At 42.2% G+C, this 19671-nt stretch overlaps 1 protein-coding gene across 2 annotated transcripts in view; it reads right to left on the reverse strand.

Annotated features, from left to right (window-relative positions):
* Positions 1–19671, reverse strand: part of chchd6a (coiled-coil-helix-coiled-coil-helix domain containing 6a) — a 70587-nt gene that overhangs the window by 17329 nt on the left and 33587 nt on the right. For both annotated transcript variants that reach the window (XM_012820869.3, XM_031566760.1), the window contains 2 exons: positions 15524–15594; positions 3806–3941 (listed from right to left, as the gene is read on the reverse strand). In XM_012820869.3, the coding sequence (XP_012676323.1) occupies positions 3806–3941; positions 15524–15594 (207 nt within the window). The remainder of the gene's footprint in view (positions 1–3805; positions 3942–15523; positions 15595–19671) is intronic.

Below are 19671 nucleotides of genomic sequence, written 5' to 3' on the forward strand. Positions count from 1 at the left end.
AAAAACCCTGCAATTCCTCAAAATAACATCTGCAGTCAAACTGGCCACAGATTCTGGCTACGGGTCACAATATTCAACATTCAACTACACTCAAGTATGAATTATATTCTCTTTATATACGCTGTAGGTGAAATTGGTACCAGCCTCACATGGGAGTACCAGACTATGTAGGTAACTTACCCTGTGAGCAGGAGCCGGGTGAATGTGGGTGCAATTGTGTGTAAATTGTGATACCGTCTTTGCGAGGGCCACCAAGACACACTGGTGCTGTCCTTGCAACAGCAACAATATGTTGGTAGTCTCACCCGATTGGACAGGCATCAACCATTCAACACAAAGGCAGATCAATTAAGTTGAACACCTAGGGGGCGCCACACAAAGTGTAGTGTCCTCCACGTGGTCAAAATAATGATAATCCACAAATCAGTCTCGTTAAATATATCAGTCTCATAAAATATATTATACCATCAATTTGGAACTCCGATTAATAATTAAATTATTAACTACAACCAAAGTTACCTTACTAATAGTATAGTTGAAGGTCATTAGAATTCTGAATAGAAGAGGTTGGCAACGTCCATTCTTGTGCAACATTAAATAAACCAGCGTATATAAATCAAAGTATTTATTCACACAATGATAAGAAAATAACACACAATATGTAATCTAGCTAAATGTAACTAACCAATGAATTGAAGGAATGTGGGGATGTGTGTGTGCGCTGGTGAGCTCGGGGTTGCGCTGTTAGGAGCGCGCCAGAAAGAATGTGTGTGTGTGTTCCTTTGTCTGATCACCGTAGTTCCGCGTGCATGTGTGTGCACGTACGCGAACATACATGTGATGTGAACAAGGACGAGCCTATATGCAGCGCGAAGTTCGAGTATTCTCTTCGCGTCTGAGGCTATGTGAAGGCCAATGTATGTGTAATCGTGCGCGATTAAGATGCCATGTTAGGAAAGAGGGAAATGGTTAGTGATGCATGCAAGACTCGATGTGTCTGAGAAGCAATCCTAACGATAACCCTTAGATGGTGTGGCGAAGCCAACTACCAGCTAACAATGAACATATATATCACAGTTACGTTCAGTAAACAAAACATATGAAACACATGAACAATGGCATGTAAACAGTCTTATGCTTAGCCAGGTTGTGAATAGCTAGGATAGCTAAATGCCCAGTTAATGTCAGAGTTACCAGTCCTTTATGAAAAGAGTCGTGCTGGCGAGTCCGATGTTGAAAAGGCAGAAGAGATTATGCCGTCCGTAGCTGGAGAAAGTTGTCCTTGCTGTGATGTCTGTGTCCCTGCAGTTTAGATCGGAGGATTTGATCGCTCAGAACGTTGCAGTCTGCCTTTTGTTCCCGTTGTGTGGAGTTAGCTAGCAGGTCTGTTGTTAGCTGCTTTCGCTAAACTTACTGCGTCTCACTGAGCAGTTTGTTGACTGAGAGATCTTAGGTGTGTGTCGGCCGTAAGACGTGAGAACAAAGAGAGTAGTTCTTCACCGTGTGACGGTGTGCTCCAAGCGGTGTTGGAGATGAGGAGAGGAAGAGAGGTCTTGGCCAGGTGGGCGCCGACAGAGAGAGAGTCACATCTGGGGAGATGCGGCTATTATCCACGCTCAGGTGGGCGTGGTTAAGAAAAGCATCAGGTTACATTTTTATGACAGGTAAAACCTGACGTAGTTTCCGGGGGAACCCATAGACAAGTTACTGATTAAAGTCAACCACAATGGACGAATTCCAGTGTACCTACAACGCTAATCTGAAATATTATCATAATACAATTGCCACACAAACACATAGACAGTGGAGTGAATGAACAGGCACTAGGATCTGATAAAACACTATGCCTCTGCTTCTAGTCCAGACTCCCCACATGGTGTCCTTGGACCGCTATGAAGAGCAATGCTCTCTGGTACCGAGTGAATGGCATTCGATTAGTTGAGCAAATTCCATTGATTTTCTGTTTACCACTTTAGCCTTTGTGTTTTTCAAACGGCAAAAAAGAAGCGTCAGTCGTGACTCGCTCCAGCTGGTCATAATGGACAGAAGGACACCGGGTACAATTGGCCAGATGAACACTATTGAAGTGAAGAGAGAGGAAAAGTAAGTAGAGGTGGGTGACTTCAAAGAGCAAAACCTTTCATCTTGGCAGGTTTTTAAGGAGATACACAAGTCTCTTTTCAGTTACGTAAGCCAGGTCCTTTAGTGGCGGTTGCTGTGCCGTCACCATGGTGAGACTGTGGCTCTCTGATCACTGTGAGAAACATCTACCTCTGCTCTCTCGTTTGCATCAAGAAAGTACTCACTTTTTCTTTCAGGGTGCTATAAAGCCACTGTGATCGTGGGGTATAAATATCACCCATTTAAATAACCACCTTAGTAAGGTGGTACTTCACTAAAACATTGTGTCACTGTGTCACTGACTCCAAAACTTTACACTAAGGTCTTCTTTCCAACTCATTAGAACTGGCTGTGTAGTATGGTGCTATACAGGTCCACGCAGAACCAGATCGCCTACATTACCCTTTCATTTTAGATGTGTATAATGGAAGTAATATCTACGTTTCTCTTATAGCTGTACTTGTCCCCCCCCCTACAACATCCTGTTAAGGCCAGTGCAATACCAACATCATTAATACATTTTCCTTGTTTGTTATTGCTGCTGTGCTGGCTGCTCTAGAATCACTGTGCAGAGCTGCAGTGGGTTGCCATCGCACTGATTAGTGTGGGCCCCTGAACGCAGCTCATGCGAGCGAAACGCAGAGTGCCCTTGAGCTCAACACTCCATGCAAAGGCTGAATGATTGGGGGGGTTGTGTCATGCTGTGGTCCGGCAGCCCAGAGCAGCCAGGGCCTACATGCAGATGTATGCACGACCAGATCTTTTCAAGTATTTGTTTGATTTCATATGGAACAGACGTGGGTTCGTGGTTCGTGATTCGTGACCACTGCTCAGTTGAGCCATTTTGAGTCGTGTTAGGAGCATGTCTATACATAGTCCATGTCCCCAAGACCCTAATCTGCTCTTTTTCTGTTCTCAGCAAAGGCATGTAATCCACTCGGAATATTGAACACTTCAGATCCATCTTGTTTGCTGTTGGTGGTGTTTAGTGCACAACGACTCCTTGTCATCTCTGCTTTAGAACCTAGATCTGCTACATATGATGGGAAGAGTGCTGCTCTCTGCCCCCCACATGCACGTGCATCTCTGTGTTGAAGTGGCACAGAAACCCGTCTACAGAAATGAATTTAACTTGACTATGTAAAGTATAGACATGAGTTATTTTTACTATATCACGTATTGATTAACGTCGACTAAAAAACTGGAAATATCAAAATGAGTATGACTGGATCTTTATCAAATGCTTGTCAATCCAGTCTATTTAAAGCAAGCCTTATGCAAGAATTGATATTGAGCTCGCCCTACTGTTACAGAGTGTAATTTACTTTTACACCACTGTGGTAAATACAAATCTTATTCTTATATCTATATCTTAACTAGCTGAAGGGTCAGATTTTCTGCTGAGTTGCTGGTGTGTGATGTGGTGCCGTAAAGCATTACACAGTTCTTCACAGGGAGGTCTTGAGGATGCTCCACCAAAGTTCCATTTAATTGTGCAATAGCAGGCATAGCAGGCGTGGAGTGGCAATGACACAGATGCCATTCTCCCTATTACAAGTCAGTATACCATCAAAATTATTTTGAAGCCGTTATTTGAAGGTCAAATTGTTACATAATGTTGCTTTAATGTTGCCTCAGGACAATGAGGTGATTGAGTCAAACGTGGGGCTTTTGCTGAGCGTACCTTTTTAGCTGCATCGATACACTGCATGTACTCCTTGGCCAGGTCGGAGCAGCGGAGGGTCTGGTCCCGGTTCTCCCTGTAGCAGTGCAGGATCTGGGCCTGGAGGGTGGTGCACACGGCCTCTGTGCTACGAGGCCTGGCCACAGCAAAAGAGGATAGAGGGAACAATCAGCATAATGTTAAAAAAAAGATAAGGAAAGAAAAAGTTTCCCTATTATGGTCAAAGACTTCTAACATCAACCTAATGTGGATTTTGCTTATTTTGAAAAAACTATTTGATATACATCTGAGGGAGAAAACCTCAACCTAGAGAGCCTTTTGTGAAAAAAAGAGAATAAAATCTGAAGTGATACATGCCCTGTCCTTTTTATCCAACCACACTGACTCGAGTCACTATCAGATTTGAACCCTTTTGACTATTTGATACATTCTTAAACCAGCACCATCATTCTTTCTTTTCTCTATCCCTGTTGTTGCTGGTATGAGCCAGTGTGATGCTTTTTAAAGAGCAGCTGAACTCAGCTTTAGGTGGTCATATTAGGTGGTCATTTAGGTGGCTCTATTTCATTCATTACCCTTTTTTTAAGATAACAACAAACAGTATTCTAGTACCTACAATAACCAGGTACATGAATGCTTTTTCTTCTTCTTTCTCCCTATCCCTCTTTCTTCATTCCACCCTCTCTCCCACTCTTTCCCCCCACCCTTCCTAGTCCTGTGGCCCACGGATACTGCTTTAGTAGAATGAATGGATGCAGGGAGACAGGTTAAACTGAATTACCGGCCAAGAGGATATTCATTAATATCGCTGGTGACAAGTGTGGCAGCAACTAACACAACTATGATAGATAAGGTAAAGCTCCAGGAGTAATGGGTGGAGGGGCATGTATAAACCCTGGCAACCCTTCAGGAGTAATGGGTGGAGGGTCTGAGGGGGATGTATAAACCCTGGCAACCCTTCAGGAGTAATGGGTGGAGGGTCTGAGGGGGATGTATAAACCCTGGCAACCCTTCAGGAGTAATGGGTGGAGGGTCTGAGGGGGATGTATAAACCCTGGCAACCCTTCAGGAGTAATGGGTGGAGGGTCTGAGGGGGATGTATAAACCCTGGCAACCCTTCAGCGTGTCAGCTGGGGGGCGGAGCATGGCATGGAGGCCTCACACAGCAGCCAAGAGACCTGGAGAGGTTTCAGAGCTTCAGTCATATAGATCTGTGTTGAGTCATACCTTTATCTTTCAGAGCTTCAGTCATATAGATCTGTGTTGAGTCATACCTTTATCTTTCAGAGCTTCAGTCATATAGATCTGTGTTGAGTCATACCTTTATGGCTTTATGGCAGGTACAGTCAAGAGGATCAATAAAGTTGACTCTTTTTGCAGCGTCTCAAAATGCTTCTGCAGAGCTACTTTGTTGGTATAAGGTAATGTCACATAGTATAGTTTTGTTGTTTGTATTTGAAAAAATATATATTATTTAATGGTCATTATGAAAAACATGTTTGTGATGAATCAATATATTTTCAGACAAATGCATATAGGTATAGTTTACACTAAAATGTCATTGGTCAATTAAATAACTTCCTCATGTTTGACTCAAGATTCCCTGAATACATTGAGTTATCTGTACTGAGCCCACAGTGCTCACAGAGGTCGGTTTGTGTGTCTTATCAAACAAATCTCTTGTGGGAAGCAGGAATAATTGAATGCTGCGATTAAATGTATAATGTACCTCATTCCCACTCACACTGAAAGACATTTGTTTATCGCTGTTTTACTGTTATGTTGTTGTGTTTACTTTAATGGTGTGTTTACTGTTATGGTGTTGTGTTTACTGTTAAGATGTTGTGTGGGAATGCGTTAATCTATCCCCTGATGACCTAGTAACATGAACGGGTTTCTTCTGACAGCTCCAGTGGGAACAGGAACCATCCCATTATTTCTCTCAGGGCTGCTTAATGTCTATGTGAAGGTTGTGATCACTTTGAACCTAAGACTGCCTTTTATTGGTGAGCTGATTTTGAGAAATCAAACTTTGCTTCCGGCTATGCAGCAAACAGTGTTTACTGGATGCGTAGTTGCTTTGCTAGCGAACTAGCTAGCTAGCTAGCTAAGGAAACTTTGAAATAACCTTAAATGGTTTAAACGGCAGAGTTCCATTTGCATGAAATGATAGATAGTTATCTAGCTGAGGTCACAGTCTCCTCAATCTAATTTACAAAATTCTAATAGAAAAAGGTAGAAACCCTCAAGGTGGATGTGCAGCTTTGCTGCTTGGCCCCCAAATACATACGAGATTGCCAGGACAGGTTATCTGGCATAAGACCTGTGCATCAGATCATGTTTTACACGTCTTGCAAAGGTTAGCATCCTATCAGCATACAGTCAGGTGGGAATACATAAAACCTGTGACTTTACTATTGAAACTTTGTTATTTAGCTTGTTTTTACCTGATACATTAATGGGTTTTATATGTGAAAGGGGCTATGGTTTGAGATTGAACTGAACCTCACACACTTATCACTGTCTGCCTACAGGTTGCCAAGGCAGCATCACTTGCATAGTGCTATGGCAAATGACGTTTCATTGATTATGTGAAGAGATACAAGAGCTGCTCCCTCCTGCCCTGTGAGCAAGTGAATGCTTGTCCTCAGAGGATCAGTTGACACTGTGTTTAATTGAAAGACGAATTAAAGCACTGCTCCAACTTAGATTTTTTGGTTCACAGGATGGCCCCCGCCATTTCAATTAAAACACGTCGCCACCTCACTCCTCAGCAGCACCAGCAAACTGATACGCTGGCGCTCCTTCTCTCTTTTGGAGTGCAATGCCTTATCAGTGCCAACAACAAGACAGGAAAGGAGGAGAGAGAGAGAGAGGAAATAAACCTCCATCAACACCCCATCTCCATGTGTTGGAGGGGCAAACCGTATCAGATCCCTCTGTTTTATCTGACACTGAAGCCGTTTTTTGGGGGTTTAATTACTCCTGAGGGAGTGAGAGACTACAGTAGGCACGTTCCTTTCTTGCTCTGACAGATAAGAAACTCTCCTTTAATTTGAAATAAACTGCCTTCATCAGGGGAAGGAAAAGGCTTCTGATAGTGCAAGAGGTTTATTAAAAGAGCCTGGAGCAGAAAATTGGCTTGCCTGAGCTAAAGCTGAACTACATTGAACCAAATTGAAGGTGAGGACTTTCATAAAAATATTAGCTGAGCTGCTTACACACTGCTTTGAGGAGAGGCCTTGCACGTGCAAGCGTTGACGTCCTTCCCTTGTTTACTCTGGTGAGTAAATAACTTAACAGTTAAAGATTAAGAGCTAATTATCACAGTTCCCTCATTAGTCCTAATCTCTGCAACTCAACACTACATTGCAGAACAAAACTCCACTTCTGAAATCTCAGCAGGCTCAAATAAGCAATGTAAAAAATTAAACTGTAATTGAATGAAACACTGCAAACACCATAATTACCATGCCTGCGATTCTTGAAATTTTATAAGAAGCTGTAAACAATAGTGATGACACCAAGTCGTAACGCAACCCTGAGAAACAAATTCATGTCGAACCTTGGGAGTCTGTGCAGTTGGCAATAAGAAAGAAAGATGCTGTGATTACCACGAGGTTGTGTCGTAAAGCCAGTGCAACCACAAATCTCAGATAGCTGCAACCCTATCAAGATCTGTTGAAATCCCTGTCTGAGCAGACTGCACAAGGGAAATTAATAAATAATCAAAGAGAGAAACGGAGGGGAGAAAACCTGATGTGTAGTGCAAGCCATGGGGCTTTATCAGTTGGACGAGTTCACTTGACAGGTTCCCTGAAACGGAGGGCCTAAAATTAACTAGATTAGAAGCGCATTTTCCTTGACCTCAGCCAAGCACTGCGCCGGGCTGGCAGACGAGAGCTTCCCCTGCCTTATCTGCCTTGGCTGCTTCTGAAGGCCTGCGGTCTGACAGCTTTTCAATTGACTGAGCACAGGGTTTCAGCCGCCCCTCCCCCTCCCCCCATTTCACCTGCAGCCTCCTCTCTCCACGATGGGGGAACCACTTAGACCTGTCAGCCCTGGAGGAGCAGGCTTTGGAGGAGCACACTGGAGGAGTGCTCAGAGGGAGGAAACTGACAATGCTAGTAATTAATGCAGGTCTAGGCTTGGCTTGTTAGACCTAGGGTTAAGAGTTCCTCCGCCTGCTCACGTATATCTGTCTCTGACCCTGTAACCAAACGCTTCCTTTGTCTCACACCGTGCGCCATCAAGCCTGTCTCGTTAACCCAGTCCTGCTACACGGAGACAGGTGTACTAGAGATGTTGTCCTCCCAATCGGGAGGAGAGGAGAAACCAGGGGGATGAGAGGCATGTTTAGCGGTTTGGCTGGGTCTGTTGTCACGGTCCCGCAAATCAGAGAGGAGTCATTGGTCTCCTCCTCACAGCAGTTAAACTTTCTCTAAAAAAGTGTCTTCTTTAAAAACAAAACCTTGAAAACTTAGCAGAGGTCGTCAACTTGTCCTGTAGTTACATGAGCCTTCCTCATTGTCCATTTTCTCCTCTAAATGAATGGTGTAAGGTACATGTCATCCATTATGGGCAACACAGTTCAATTTGAACGCATAATTAATCTCAGGTAGAGGGCTTTTTGTTGTCAAGAAATAGATTTTCATGACACATTGTCATTTCTCACTGTTTTTGCTAGTTATGTTATTGTGCTAGCATATGAAGCACTTTGAGATCAATGTTTTTAAGATGGGGGAAAGATATACAAATATCAAGCCATGTCAATGTACCTCAGACTCCAGTCAGTGGTGTTAGAGAATTGCTTCCTTGCACCTTGTTAGATTATATTTATCGCTCACCTAACAGGAGGTAGGAGAGTGGAACCTTTCTTTAGTAAGTTTTTAGCGTCCACGTAATTGCATAGTTTATAATATGTAACAGCTGACTACTGCTATGGCGCAATCACATTGGCATTTCCTTGCAGAAATGCATCTCTAGTGCATCTCTAGCCATTTGGAGATGCTATGCTATAACTGTTTTCTTCTTTCCAGACATGTCACTGCTACTCTATAATGAGATTCCAATGCTCTGAAGAAAAAAAGACAAAAAGTAGATATGCCTTGAACGAAAGGTCTAATTGCCCCCTATTTTGTGCTGAATTTCACCAGGTTGGGAAGCCATGCTGACCAGACAACATTTCATCCTCTTTTTTCCCTTTCCTTTTTCAGGCACCCAACTCTGATGCATAACATCAAATCTTGACCTATCTCAGACAGTTTGACAGTGAAGTAGCAATGTCAATCTACAGCTCAGGCAACATCTCATGCCACCTTCAGCTATAATAGGGTTCAGGGCTGCTTCTGTGGGTGTAGCTGCATGTCGTCATTAGATACAGCCCTCCAGACAAGGCTTAGATGGTGCTGCATAATTCCTGTCATCAAGCAAAACATCATCCCAGTGACATTCATACGAAAGGCCCTACCAGAAGGAAAATTCTTTGACGGTGATGGGGACAATGACAGTAAGGGAAACAGTAAGCACACACTTGCTCATATATAATGGTAAATATATGGGCTTAGTGCCATCATTAGCCAAACATCTGTTCAGATTACATAAATCATGTACATGTCTAGCACATGTATACAGCCGTGTATACCTGTAATGGACATTTTCAGTACAAACAAAATGTTCCATCCCCTGAAGCTGTTGTTTTCCTCTCAAAGAAAAGAAAATATCACTCAACTTACAGGCTCACATCACATCACATCTCAATCTAGGGTAAATATTAGTGCTGTCAGTTTAACGCGTTATTAACGGCGTTAACGCAAACCCATTTTAACGCTGTTCATTTTTTTATCGCGAGATTAACGCGATTCTTTTTTTTTTTTTTTACTTTCTTTTTGGCCTCGCAAACTGTGTAGTAGGCTAACGTTACGGTTTGAGTGAATGGTGAGCGCGATACGGCGAAATGGATGATAAAAAGCTTCTGAATGGAAAGTTTACTTTTAAAAGTTGTGTTGTGCAAAAGAAGCGAGCTTCACTGTTGTCTGAAAATGTCAACAGGCAGCTGGCTGAAAGCAAAGAAGTAGTAGGCTTACCTTTTATTGGTAACCTAACTGTTACGGTTTATTGTTTATGAAATAAGAGGCCTAACTGCTATGTTCCCAGCAAACTTGAAAAAAAGAAAATATTAAGCCATGGTTTAACTGCACTATAGGCTGAGTCCTTGTTTACCTGAAATGTGCACTTTATAATTTTATTTTGTACCGCCCTGTTTGGCAATCTTGGTTTTCAATAAAATAAAACATTTGCATAAAGCAAGCCAATCCACTTTTCCATGTTGATAAGGGCATTAAAATTAAAATAAAATGATGTAAAAAATAAATAAATGAATGAAGGGACATTTAGAGTAGATACAAATTTGCGATTAATCGCGATTCATTTTGAGTTAACTATGACATAAATGCGATTAATCGCGATTAAATATTTTAATCGTTTGACAGCACTAGTAAATATAAACGATTCATTCATAATTTCAATGTACTCAGGGCCTCATTTACTAACAGGATTGCGCCTGTTTCAGGCGTAAAATAGCGGGTAAAAACCGTATTTATCAAAGGTGGCGCACTTTAGATTACCGCTGCAGGGAGTATATAAGGGAAAGTGGGTGTTGGTCGCAAAGAGATGGGAGGAGATGCGTAAAGTGCGCCTAATTATGTACCCTATTAGAAACAAGAGGTGTTTCAGCATGACATGTCAGCTGCTAAATGAAAACTATGTGCCTGCGAAAATACGAACATCAGAAATGTTATTTTTTTTAAATGTTTATATTTGATATATCATTTAATATAGGCATATACAAAATTGTCCCACCAGCTAGCTGTTCGGCCACCCTTTACCCAGAATCGCCGCTTATTGTATGGTTTACTTTAAACCGTATTTTCACCCAGAGTTCAAACAAACCGAACGTCTGAAAATTTCAGTTGTCCCTGCCCTGTCCACGCTACAACTCCAGTTTTCAGATGTATCTGCCTAGGGCAGCATTTTTGAAAAGCATGGTTTTCAGTGTTGGAATGTACCGTTTTAAAGTAATAGGTGTCGTGTATTCCTACCAGACTATTTAACGGGATGCTATGGAGCAGTTAACCTGGCTATTAACTATCCTAGCTATCTCTAGCTTAGGGAACCATATTAACAGTTTGCAGTTGCCTGTGTGTGATTAACTCATGTTAATATGTGTGAATATGAACTTGTGAACATAAACTCGTTAATATGAAGCTGCACAGGCACCCTGAGGGGTAACCATTAGGGGTGGGGGAAAAATCGATTTTTCGATTTCTCTCGATTCTCTCTAGAACGATTCTGTCTCGATTCAGAAAAGTTCATAATCGATTTTTTAATAAAATAAAAATAATAATAACATTTTTTTTTTTTTTTTTTACACATTCATTTTGTGTTGAAATGCAAGCTGCATCGATTATTGCATTGTTCATAGAAAGTCATAATTGTGACAAGGACACACTTTTTCTCTAATAAAAAAATAGATCTGTTGATTTTCTTTAATTATCAAACACAAAGTAGGAAGTGATTTGAGACTGAGTAGCAAACTCAAATGTTTTAAAAATCGAGATGCATCGATAATCGTTTTATCGGTTTAGAATTGATAATCGATAATCAGTTTAGAATCGATAATCGGTTTAGAATCGAGAATCGGTTTAGAATCGAATCGTTGACCTCTGAATCGGAATCGAATCGAATCGTGAGGTGCCAAGAGATTCCCACCCCTAGTAACCATAGCAACCCAGAAACTCAATGTTCGCTGAAAAGTTGAATTTCCCAAAATCAGCTCACCAATAAAAGACAGTCTTGAATTCAAAGTGATCACAACTTTTAATGCGGACGGAAGGGCTAAACGGAGAAATATTTATGAGTTTCTATATTTACCTGGGTTAGTTTGCTGTAACCTCGTGAACCAAAAGCTCTAATTTTAATTTTAGCTCATCATCCATGGTGGAACACGTAGGCTCTTTCTTCCCTATACCGTGCGTTATTTGCGGTTTGGCAAAGGCGCAGATTATGCTGCAGTCGCAATGTTAGTAAATGAGGCCCTCAGTGTACTCTCTTGTAAATGCAGCGTATCCCCCTGTATTAAATACCTCTTTTACATACAACAGATATTGATAGGCAAAGGGTCCTACAGGATTTTATTAATGATTGACAAAATCACATGCAAGCTTTGACTACTGTATGCACCTCTATGTTGATCCTGAGCTAGACCTGCACTGTTGTTCCAATGCTATATGGACAAAGGTCCTGAGCTAGACCTGCACTGTTGTTCCAATGCTATATGGACAAAGGTCCTGAGCTAGACCTGCACGGTTGTTCCAATGCTACATGGACAAAGGTCCTGAGCTAGACCTGCACGGTTGTTCCAATGCTACATGGACAAAGGTCCGAGCAGATGAATTGTTCGCACAGCAGTTTTTGCATAATAGGTAATGCAAATGAAAGCAACTATGTTGTATAACACAGCGTGCTGTTATATTTTGGTTCTGTGACAGACTAATAAAGAATAAAGGACTCTTTCTCCTTCGAAGGCTGAATGTATCCATTAATCCATTCTGCCTCACCTTTGAAAATCCTGTAACTACTTGAAGTGCACTAAGTTCTTTTGTTTGTCAGTTGGACTAAAACCCCAAAAGACACAACCAGGTTTTTAGCAAGACATTCGCCACAATATATTTCACATTAACATTTTGTCTGGGGGAAATGGATACAAGACTTTGGCACCTGAAGCTAGAGGCAGTGGTAAGCTTCAGGCAAGTCAGATCCATGGGCACTGCGGGGGATGTTGAGGGGGGATGTTGAGGGGGATGTTGAGGGGGGATGTTGAGGGGGATGTTGAGGGGGGATGTTGAGGCAGGCTGAGCAGAGATTCAGCCAGAGAGGGAACGACCGGGGAGAGGGAGAGATTAGCAATGGGCCTCGCAACGGTCCACAAGTCTGGGTCTCTCGCAGGCAGGGCAACACAGGGAAGATGAGCTGCGTCTCTATCCGCACCCCTCCAAGTCAAGGATTAAAAAGCGAGAGATTAAAACATCAGGTACGAGAGGAGCAGGCGAGGGCTGTGGTGCGGCACGCAGGGAATACAAATATCCTCTGCTTGCGTGGGGTGGGGGGTGCACCTGCAGCCTCTACAACTGCTGTTCTTGTCCCATGAGAGCGCAGTCAGTCGGAACCCATGTTCACCAACTGAAGTTTCAAACCGAAGGGGTAAAGAATTCTAAAGTATACTGGTTGGAACCATATTAAGCCCTGTAAGGTACTGTAGAGTGGTACATGCGAGTCGATAGAGTTTGTCATTGCTCTGAATTACAAAGTCGACAGGAGACCATTTAAATATTAACATTTTTATAATTCTATACAAAACTATTTCAAGATATTTAAGTGGTTTATTTTAGTGTTTTGGCACATATTTTTGCCTGAAGTTGCTTGACCGTCTTTCCATTTTTTACAGGATGTTTTGATCTCCTCTGATGCTACCCCAAATTGACAGCAAGATTGCCAAGAGGTGTTTCTTTAAATGCTTTCTTTATTTATAGATTTTTAGCATACCGTCTCACAGATTTGAAACTTTTGATGATGCCTAGTACTAATGTTTGCATTTGCAGTCTTTAGAAAAGTTTGTGCCACAAAATGTTTACAGGACACGTTTTCATCTTCAAAAGGTCAAATTAAATGCAATGGATATTGATGATATCATTTCTTATATAATTTCTTATATATTCTATGTAACAGTGCAAAACATACATGTAAATGTTTTGATTTGACAACCAAATGATCGTTATTAATAAAAACGATTAGATTGAACTGTGTACTAAAACCATGGATATTGAAATAAATATGGGTGGAATACTGGTAATGCCTCCTTAATTACTATGCTATACTACTATAATTACTCCATGAAAATATTAATTAGACATAATACTGAAAAAGAAGTATTCATATTTCATATTTGTTTACATCCCATGGGCTTCTATTCATTTCATCCAAGTTTTCTACTTTACATGAAGATGTACCATCAAAATGAAATGTTGTATAGTTGAAGCTATGAAACTTCACGCATACAGTAGCCATGGCATGAAGAACATAAATCATGTCTTATATCTGAAGATATGTCTTCATCCTTGTTATCATCAACTAGCAGTTAGCAGTGTTTGTGACTGGAACTGCTAAAGGTCATCAGAGGTTTGCTCTACAATCTAAACATTTCTTCTTGGTAGCAAACAATCAGCTAAACACATTCCCTTGTGCTGGTTTCAAGATCTCCTGCATAATCTCCTCACTGATCCCACAGTAGGCTAAGGCAACTGAATGACTTCAGTCTAATACTGCCAGACACAAAGTTCTGGAACAAAAGAGAAAAACACAAACACACAGACACACAGACCACACCCACTTACGTACATGCGCACATTGGCTAGCTCTGGTCGCAAGATCTCGGAGCGCATTGCCATATTTCCTGCCTCCTTTCGATGAGCGTACAACAGCTCCACAAGTCATGTTCCCGATGCACACACATGAGATTAGCTCCTGAAATCCCTGATTAGCAGACTGTAGGTCTGTGATGCAAGCTTAATCAACAGCACCAACCCAGCACCCGAGCCGGCTGACAGAGGCTGTGTTCTCCACACATCTGCGCTTCATCTCATCAGCCTCTTCTTTGCCTCGTTGGTGAAACTTGCCTGGAGAGGCTCCAGTTGACTGGGGAGGCTTGATTAGTGTTTGTTTTAAATGGCACTGCTTTCTGTGTCTTAACTTCTTAACAGGATTATTGTTTATCCTGCAAAGTTTCAATTCCTTCCTTTCTCTGTAACTGCAGGCTGTCTCTTTTAGCTTGTGCCCAACAGTAACACAATTCAACGTAGTTAAAGACAATACCTTTAAAGCACACAACACATTCATGCCAAAGGAGTCTGCCATGATAGTGTAGTTCATCAAAGCAAGCTTGCTGTCGAGATTAGATATGTTCTAGGAAGGGAAAGCTACCTTACCATGGGCGAAAGGCCAGCACATATCTTAGTCAGCTCAATTAGATGGTTTTATATTCTTTTCTTATATTTATTAATACAAAACACCATCATTCCATTTAGATTATAATATACACACATTGTATTAAATAATGTGACGATTGTTGTTCAGAGGCTAGTTTTTCACCAGTTGAAAGTCAGACTGGGTAGACTGGGGTCCAGCATTCAATTTGAAAAATGATATAGAAGATTTTATTCTGCTTTTTTGTGCCATACACTAACTACAACAATACATGCTTGTGTGCCAAAACTGAGAGCTCAGAAATGACAAAGACAAAATAAAGATGTCCAGACAAGTGAAATTGTATACATTTTAGCTGACCAACTCAGTGGTTTCATATTCAATTAGATTACCTTGTGATGATAAAATGACACTATTGATCTACTGCTGAAGAATGTTATCCCTCTTTGCCAAAAGCACACATTGGGTATTTCCTAGCAGAGGGATAAGTGACTGCATTGTTATGGCTGAATCAAAACCCAGTGATATTTCCTGATAACATCAGTCATGTCAAAATATTGCACTGTTTCCCACTGGGTCATTTTGGTAAATGGGGAGTCAATGCCTCTAGGATATGCGGCTGCACTGATTGGACCAATTTTGGATTTGCTTCCCTTTTTTCTGGGGTTGGCCACTTACCTGACATGGGATTCTGACTTGGTGGCAGCACAGAGAAACTGCTCATGAGTGGCCTTGTACCGCTCCACATTCTGAAATGACAACAACAATCATGAGACAACAAAACAATGTCATGAAGAGAAAATAACCACAAAACATTAAAGCACACAGATGCATAATATGTGGTATTCAAACAGGCCTATCATTGTTTCAGTAATATGCGGATAAAATCACTGTCGGAGAGAATAGAATTACCACAAAAGAGCTATCACATTATTGTTTTCCCCTGACTTTGGAAAACAAACTTAAATTAAGATGGCATACAATATAATATTGCTCTGCTTTTAATTTCATATAGCGTCAATCAGATAGCTTTCAAAGCTGTGTGGTGTGGTGTCAGGAGAGTGAAGAACTGGTGAAGTTTGAAGCCCATTTGATGGTTAATACAATATCTCAGTTTCTTTTCTACAATTGAATACAAATATGATACAAGCATGTGAAAACAAATATGCATCAGAATGCACCACCAGAAAATGGTGTTTACCAATTAGGTTTCAGAAAGGCAAGCTGTACTTCACATCCAAGCATGAGTGTATGTATGGAGAATGAAATGAAAACATGCGGATATTGAAACTCATAAATGATCTTGCAGCCACACACTGCACCAGCATCACCTTTGAAAAGAGCAGATCCTACCCAATCCACAACCCGCAGAAAATGTAAAGCTTCAACAATGTTATGCTCCCATGCTGTGCAATATATGAAACTGACTGTCATCTTTCCTCACTCAGAAGGATTTCCGGATGAACAGTCTTAGAGAAAAAAAGTACCTCTGTTTAATAAGGGAAGCACTGGAGGCCTGGGTTCCCGTTAATTATTTCTGACCTTCCCAATGGAGAGAAGGGGGGGGGGGGGGGGGCTGTGATATGGGGATGAAGATTTAGAAGGATGAGCGGGGGCTAATGGTCCTGGTGTAAATTAAGAAAGTCAGCCAGGTGAATGATAGGAGCTGTGCGTAATCCAAACAGGACCCACAGAGGTCACACAGAGGTCCAGAGCCAGTTTGAAGCCTTCACCTTTCACATCCTCTGAACCCATCTCCAAATGTGATGTCCCCATGGAGGAACAGCACTTGACCAGAGCTCACCATCTCCATTTGTGCTAATCTGATATCTATCAAACAGGGCCAAAGATGGAACCATTCTTCCATAACATCAGAAACTAAATTGATTCACTGTTTTGGCATTGTTGTATCAAGGTCAGGTGAACCAAGTGCTGTTATGTGAACAGACTACTATAGCTATAACCTATGCTGTTATGTGAACAGGCTACTATAGCTATAACCTATGCTGTTTTGTGAACAGGCTACTATAGCTATAACCTATGCTGTTATGTGAACAGACTACTCTAGCTATAACGATGATGTTATGCGTCTGTCCTACAGGGACTATGCACTGCATTTGTGACCATAGTACTACATTTTACGCAAAGGCTGGTGGAGTCTGCAGACACACTGACCCAAATATATCTCCTAAATTGCCTTCCCCTTCCATAGAGCTAGCTGACAGATTTGACAGCCAAAGAGGGAGAAAAAGTGAATGCCGTAAAACAAAAACTAATTTCCCAACTGGAATTCTTCCATCTCTTTAGAGCTCCTGAAAATGTTACAGAAACTGTGCACGGAAGGAGACAGATGATGTAATGATTTCAGTTTACTGTAAAACCCTATAAGGACCTATGGTGATTTAAGTTTCTAGATGTGAACAACAAAATGAAACCATGAGTTCACCTGTAAGACTTGACATGGAATGTTCTACTTCAACAGGATAAAGGGCAAGTGACATAATATAGCAGTCTGAGAAGAGACCTGTAACTTAGCAACACAGAAGAGCAGAAGGGACACAGAGAGCAACCCTCTGGAGTCTGTGTGTATGTTACTGGGAGAACGCGTCGCCGTGGCGATACAGCAGAGAGCAACCCTCTGGAGTCTGTGTGTATGTTACTGGGAGAACACGTCGCCGTGGCGATACAGCATAGAGCAACCCTCTGGAGTCTGTGTGTATGTTACTGGGAGAACGCGTCGCCGTGGCGATACAGCAGAGAGCAACCCTCTGGAGTCTGTGTGTATGTTACTGGGAGAACGCGTCGCTGTGGCGATGCAGCAGCATTAGTCGGCTTTGGCAGCGCTAATCTTGCAGCTGGCACCTGGTTTGCTTCTCTGCCCCCCGTTCGACTCCTGTGCTTCTAATCCAATCGATATGTTAATCTGTTCTGGGATACTCTGCACAGACTACAAGCAACATGTCATACTTCACACCTCCACCAGGGGCTCTAACCCCTAAGTGGCAGAGGATCCCATTTCTGACACCAGTGTCATGCTGGAAAACTTTTTTTTTCAGACTATGATTTGTATGTATTTGTAAAAAAAAGAATATATACATACATCTTAGAGGAGGAGTTCAAAATGAAATAATATTGCCCTTGATTTATTCCCCTCTGGGTAGATATGGCTGGACCAATGTTACATATCTCCAGGGGAACCTCTTTAAGCCATTCCCATTGCCATATTAAACTAGAATAAGCACCAAGTGGGCACTATTTGGTTCATATTTTAAGGTCAGTCTTTTCAGGAAAACGTTGGAAACCCAAAGCTGGTTTAGATATAGTTAGATACAGTTAGAGTGTAAACGGATCACTTGTTTGTATTTCATGCAGACCTGCCAAGTGAAAATTAGCAGCCTATACTGGTATACTTCATAGTAAGCATAACATATCACTAAATTACTATAGCCTCTCAATAACAAACACTTCTCATTTGAAAGTTCACTTTCATATTTCCATATAAAATCCCTGCACAGCAAAAAGTGCATTTTCCTGGAGAAAGTGTCTGGTACAGCACTCTGATTGTGAGGCTTCTCCACCCCTCCCAGAGCTTCTGCTGCCCCTGCACTTTAAGCAGAGCAGAGGCATTACACCCCCTGAGCCTCTGACATGTGTCTACATCCTCTTGGCACACTAGGGGAAAAATAATAATCTGAAAGTCCCAAATTAAAATGCATTCGTTTGCCTCCCTTAAGCTTTGAAGTAAATGAATTTCAAATGTGTTAGACCCAGCCAGCCTGAGGCTAGTGGCGCCTGCTGCAGAATGTGCTCCCACTCAGTCCAGGTAGAGGCTGCTGCAGCTGATTCTAAGCCCAATGCACGCAGATATTTCCAGAAAGAAGCCCTAACCAACAGCATGTCAGTGTGCCTGTCAGCATTTCAGGGAGGATTATTATCTTGTACCCACGCTGAAGTGCTTCAAAGTGTTTTGCAACCGGTGACAAGAAATAAGAGGGGTGGGGTAGTGCGGGGCGGCGGGGGGCTGGGGGGTTGGGGAGAGGACGAGTGGGGAGCACAAGAGGAGGCAGGCAGACTAGAGTGGGGAAGCCAGTGGAAGGCTTTAGAAGGATTAGAGAGGCCCCTAATTCAAACAGTGGCAGTATGTGGCTGTTTGTGACCGTGCAAGTCTTCAGGAGACTTTACAGACATGAGGCGATTATGTGTGGCGTCTCCAGGAAAACACGTTTCCCCCTGATAACAGCCCCTTAGCAGCTCCCTCCCTGAAAGCCGTCCCCTCTGTGCAGTACCTGGGCATAGCAGATAGACTGCTTCCCATAAGCGTCTGACATCCATTCTGGAGTGAGCAGTATAGGCTTCAAACAGGTTAGGCTGAGAGGGTCTGTCACAACCACCACCAATCCCTCCCTCTCACCCGTGTGACACCAGATGGGAGAGACAATGCCAACCAACCACATTCTCCATCCCCCTGGTCTGACTGGCGTCACATTGCAGCTCAATCCTGATGGCAAACACTCCGGATGCCTCAGTGTTGCCAGACTCTGATCCCTTTGGCAAACATCAAGATTCTTGTAATGAGGTAAACATAAATAGCAGGACATCTGACACACACACATCCTCTGTGACTCACTGTCACACACAGAGGAGAACATTTGTGGCTTGGGTGAGAAGAAAAAAAGCCCTGCTGTAGAATGTTTATGATGATGATAGCTTTGTAATTAGCACTTTGTCTCCGCTAATCCAGGCAGCCGGGTCCTGCTCCAGGCCAACAGGGGAGACTGACACAATAAAATGCTATGGCAGATGGGGGAAAAAAAACTCACTGGAGG

Source organism: Clupea harengus, chromosome 4 (genome assembly GCF_900700415.2).
Source record: "Clupea harengus chromosome 4, Ch_v2.0.2, whole genome shotgun sequence".
NCBI lineage: Eukaryota > Metazoa > Chordata > Actinopteri > Clupeiformes > Clupeidae > Clupea > Clupea harengus.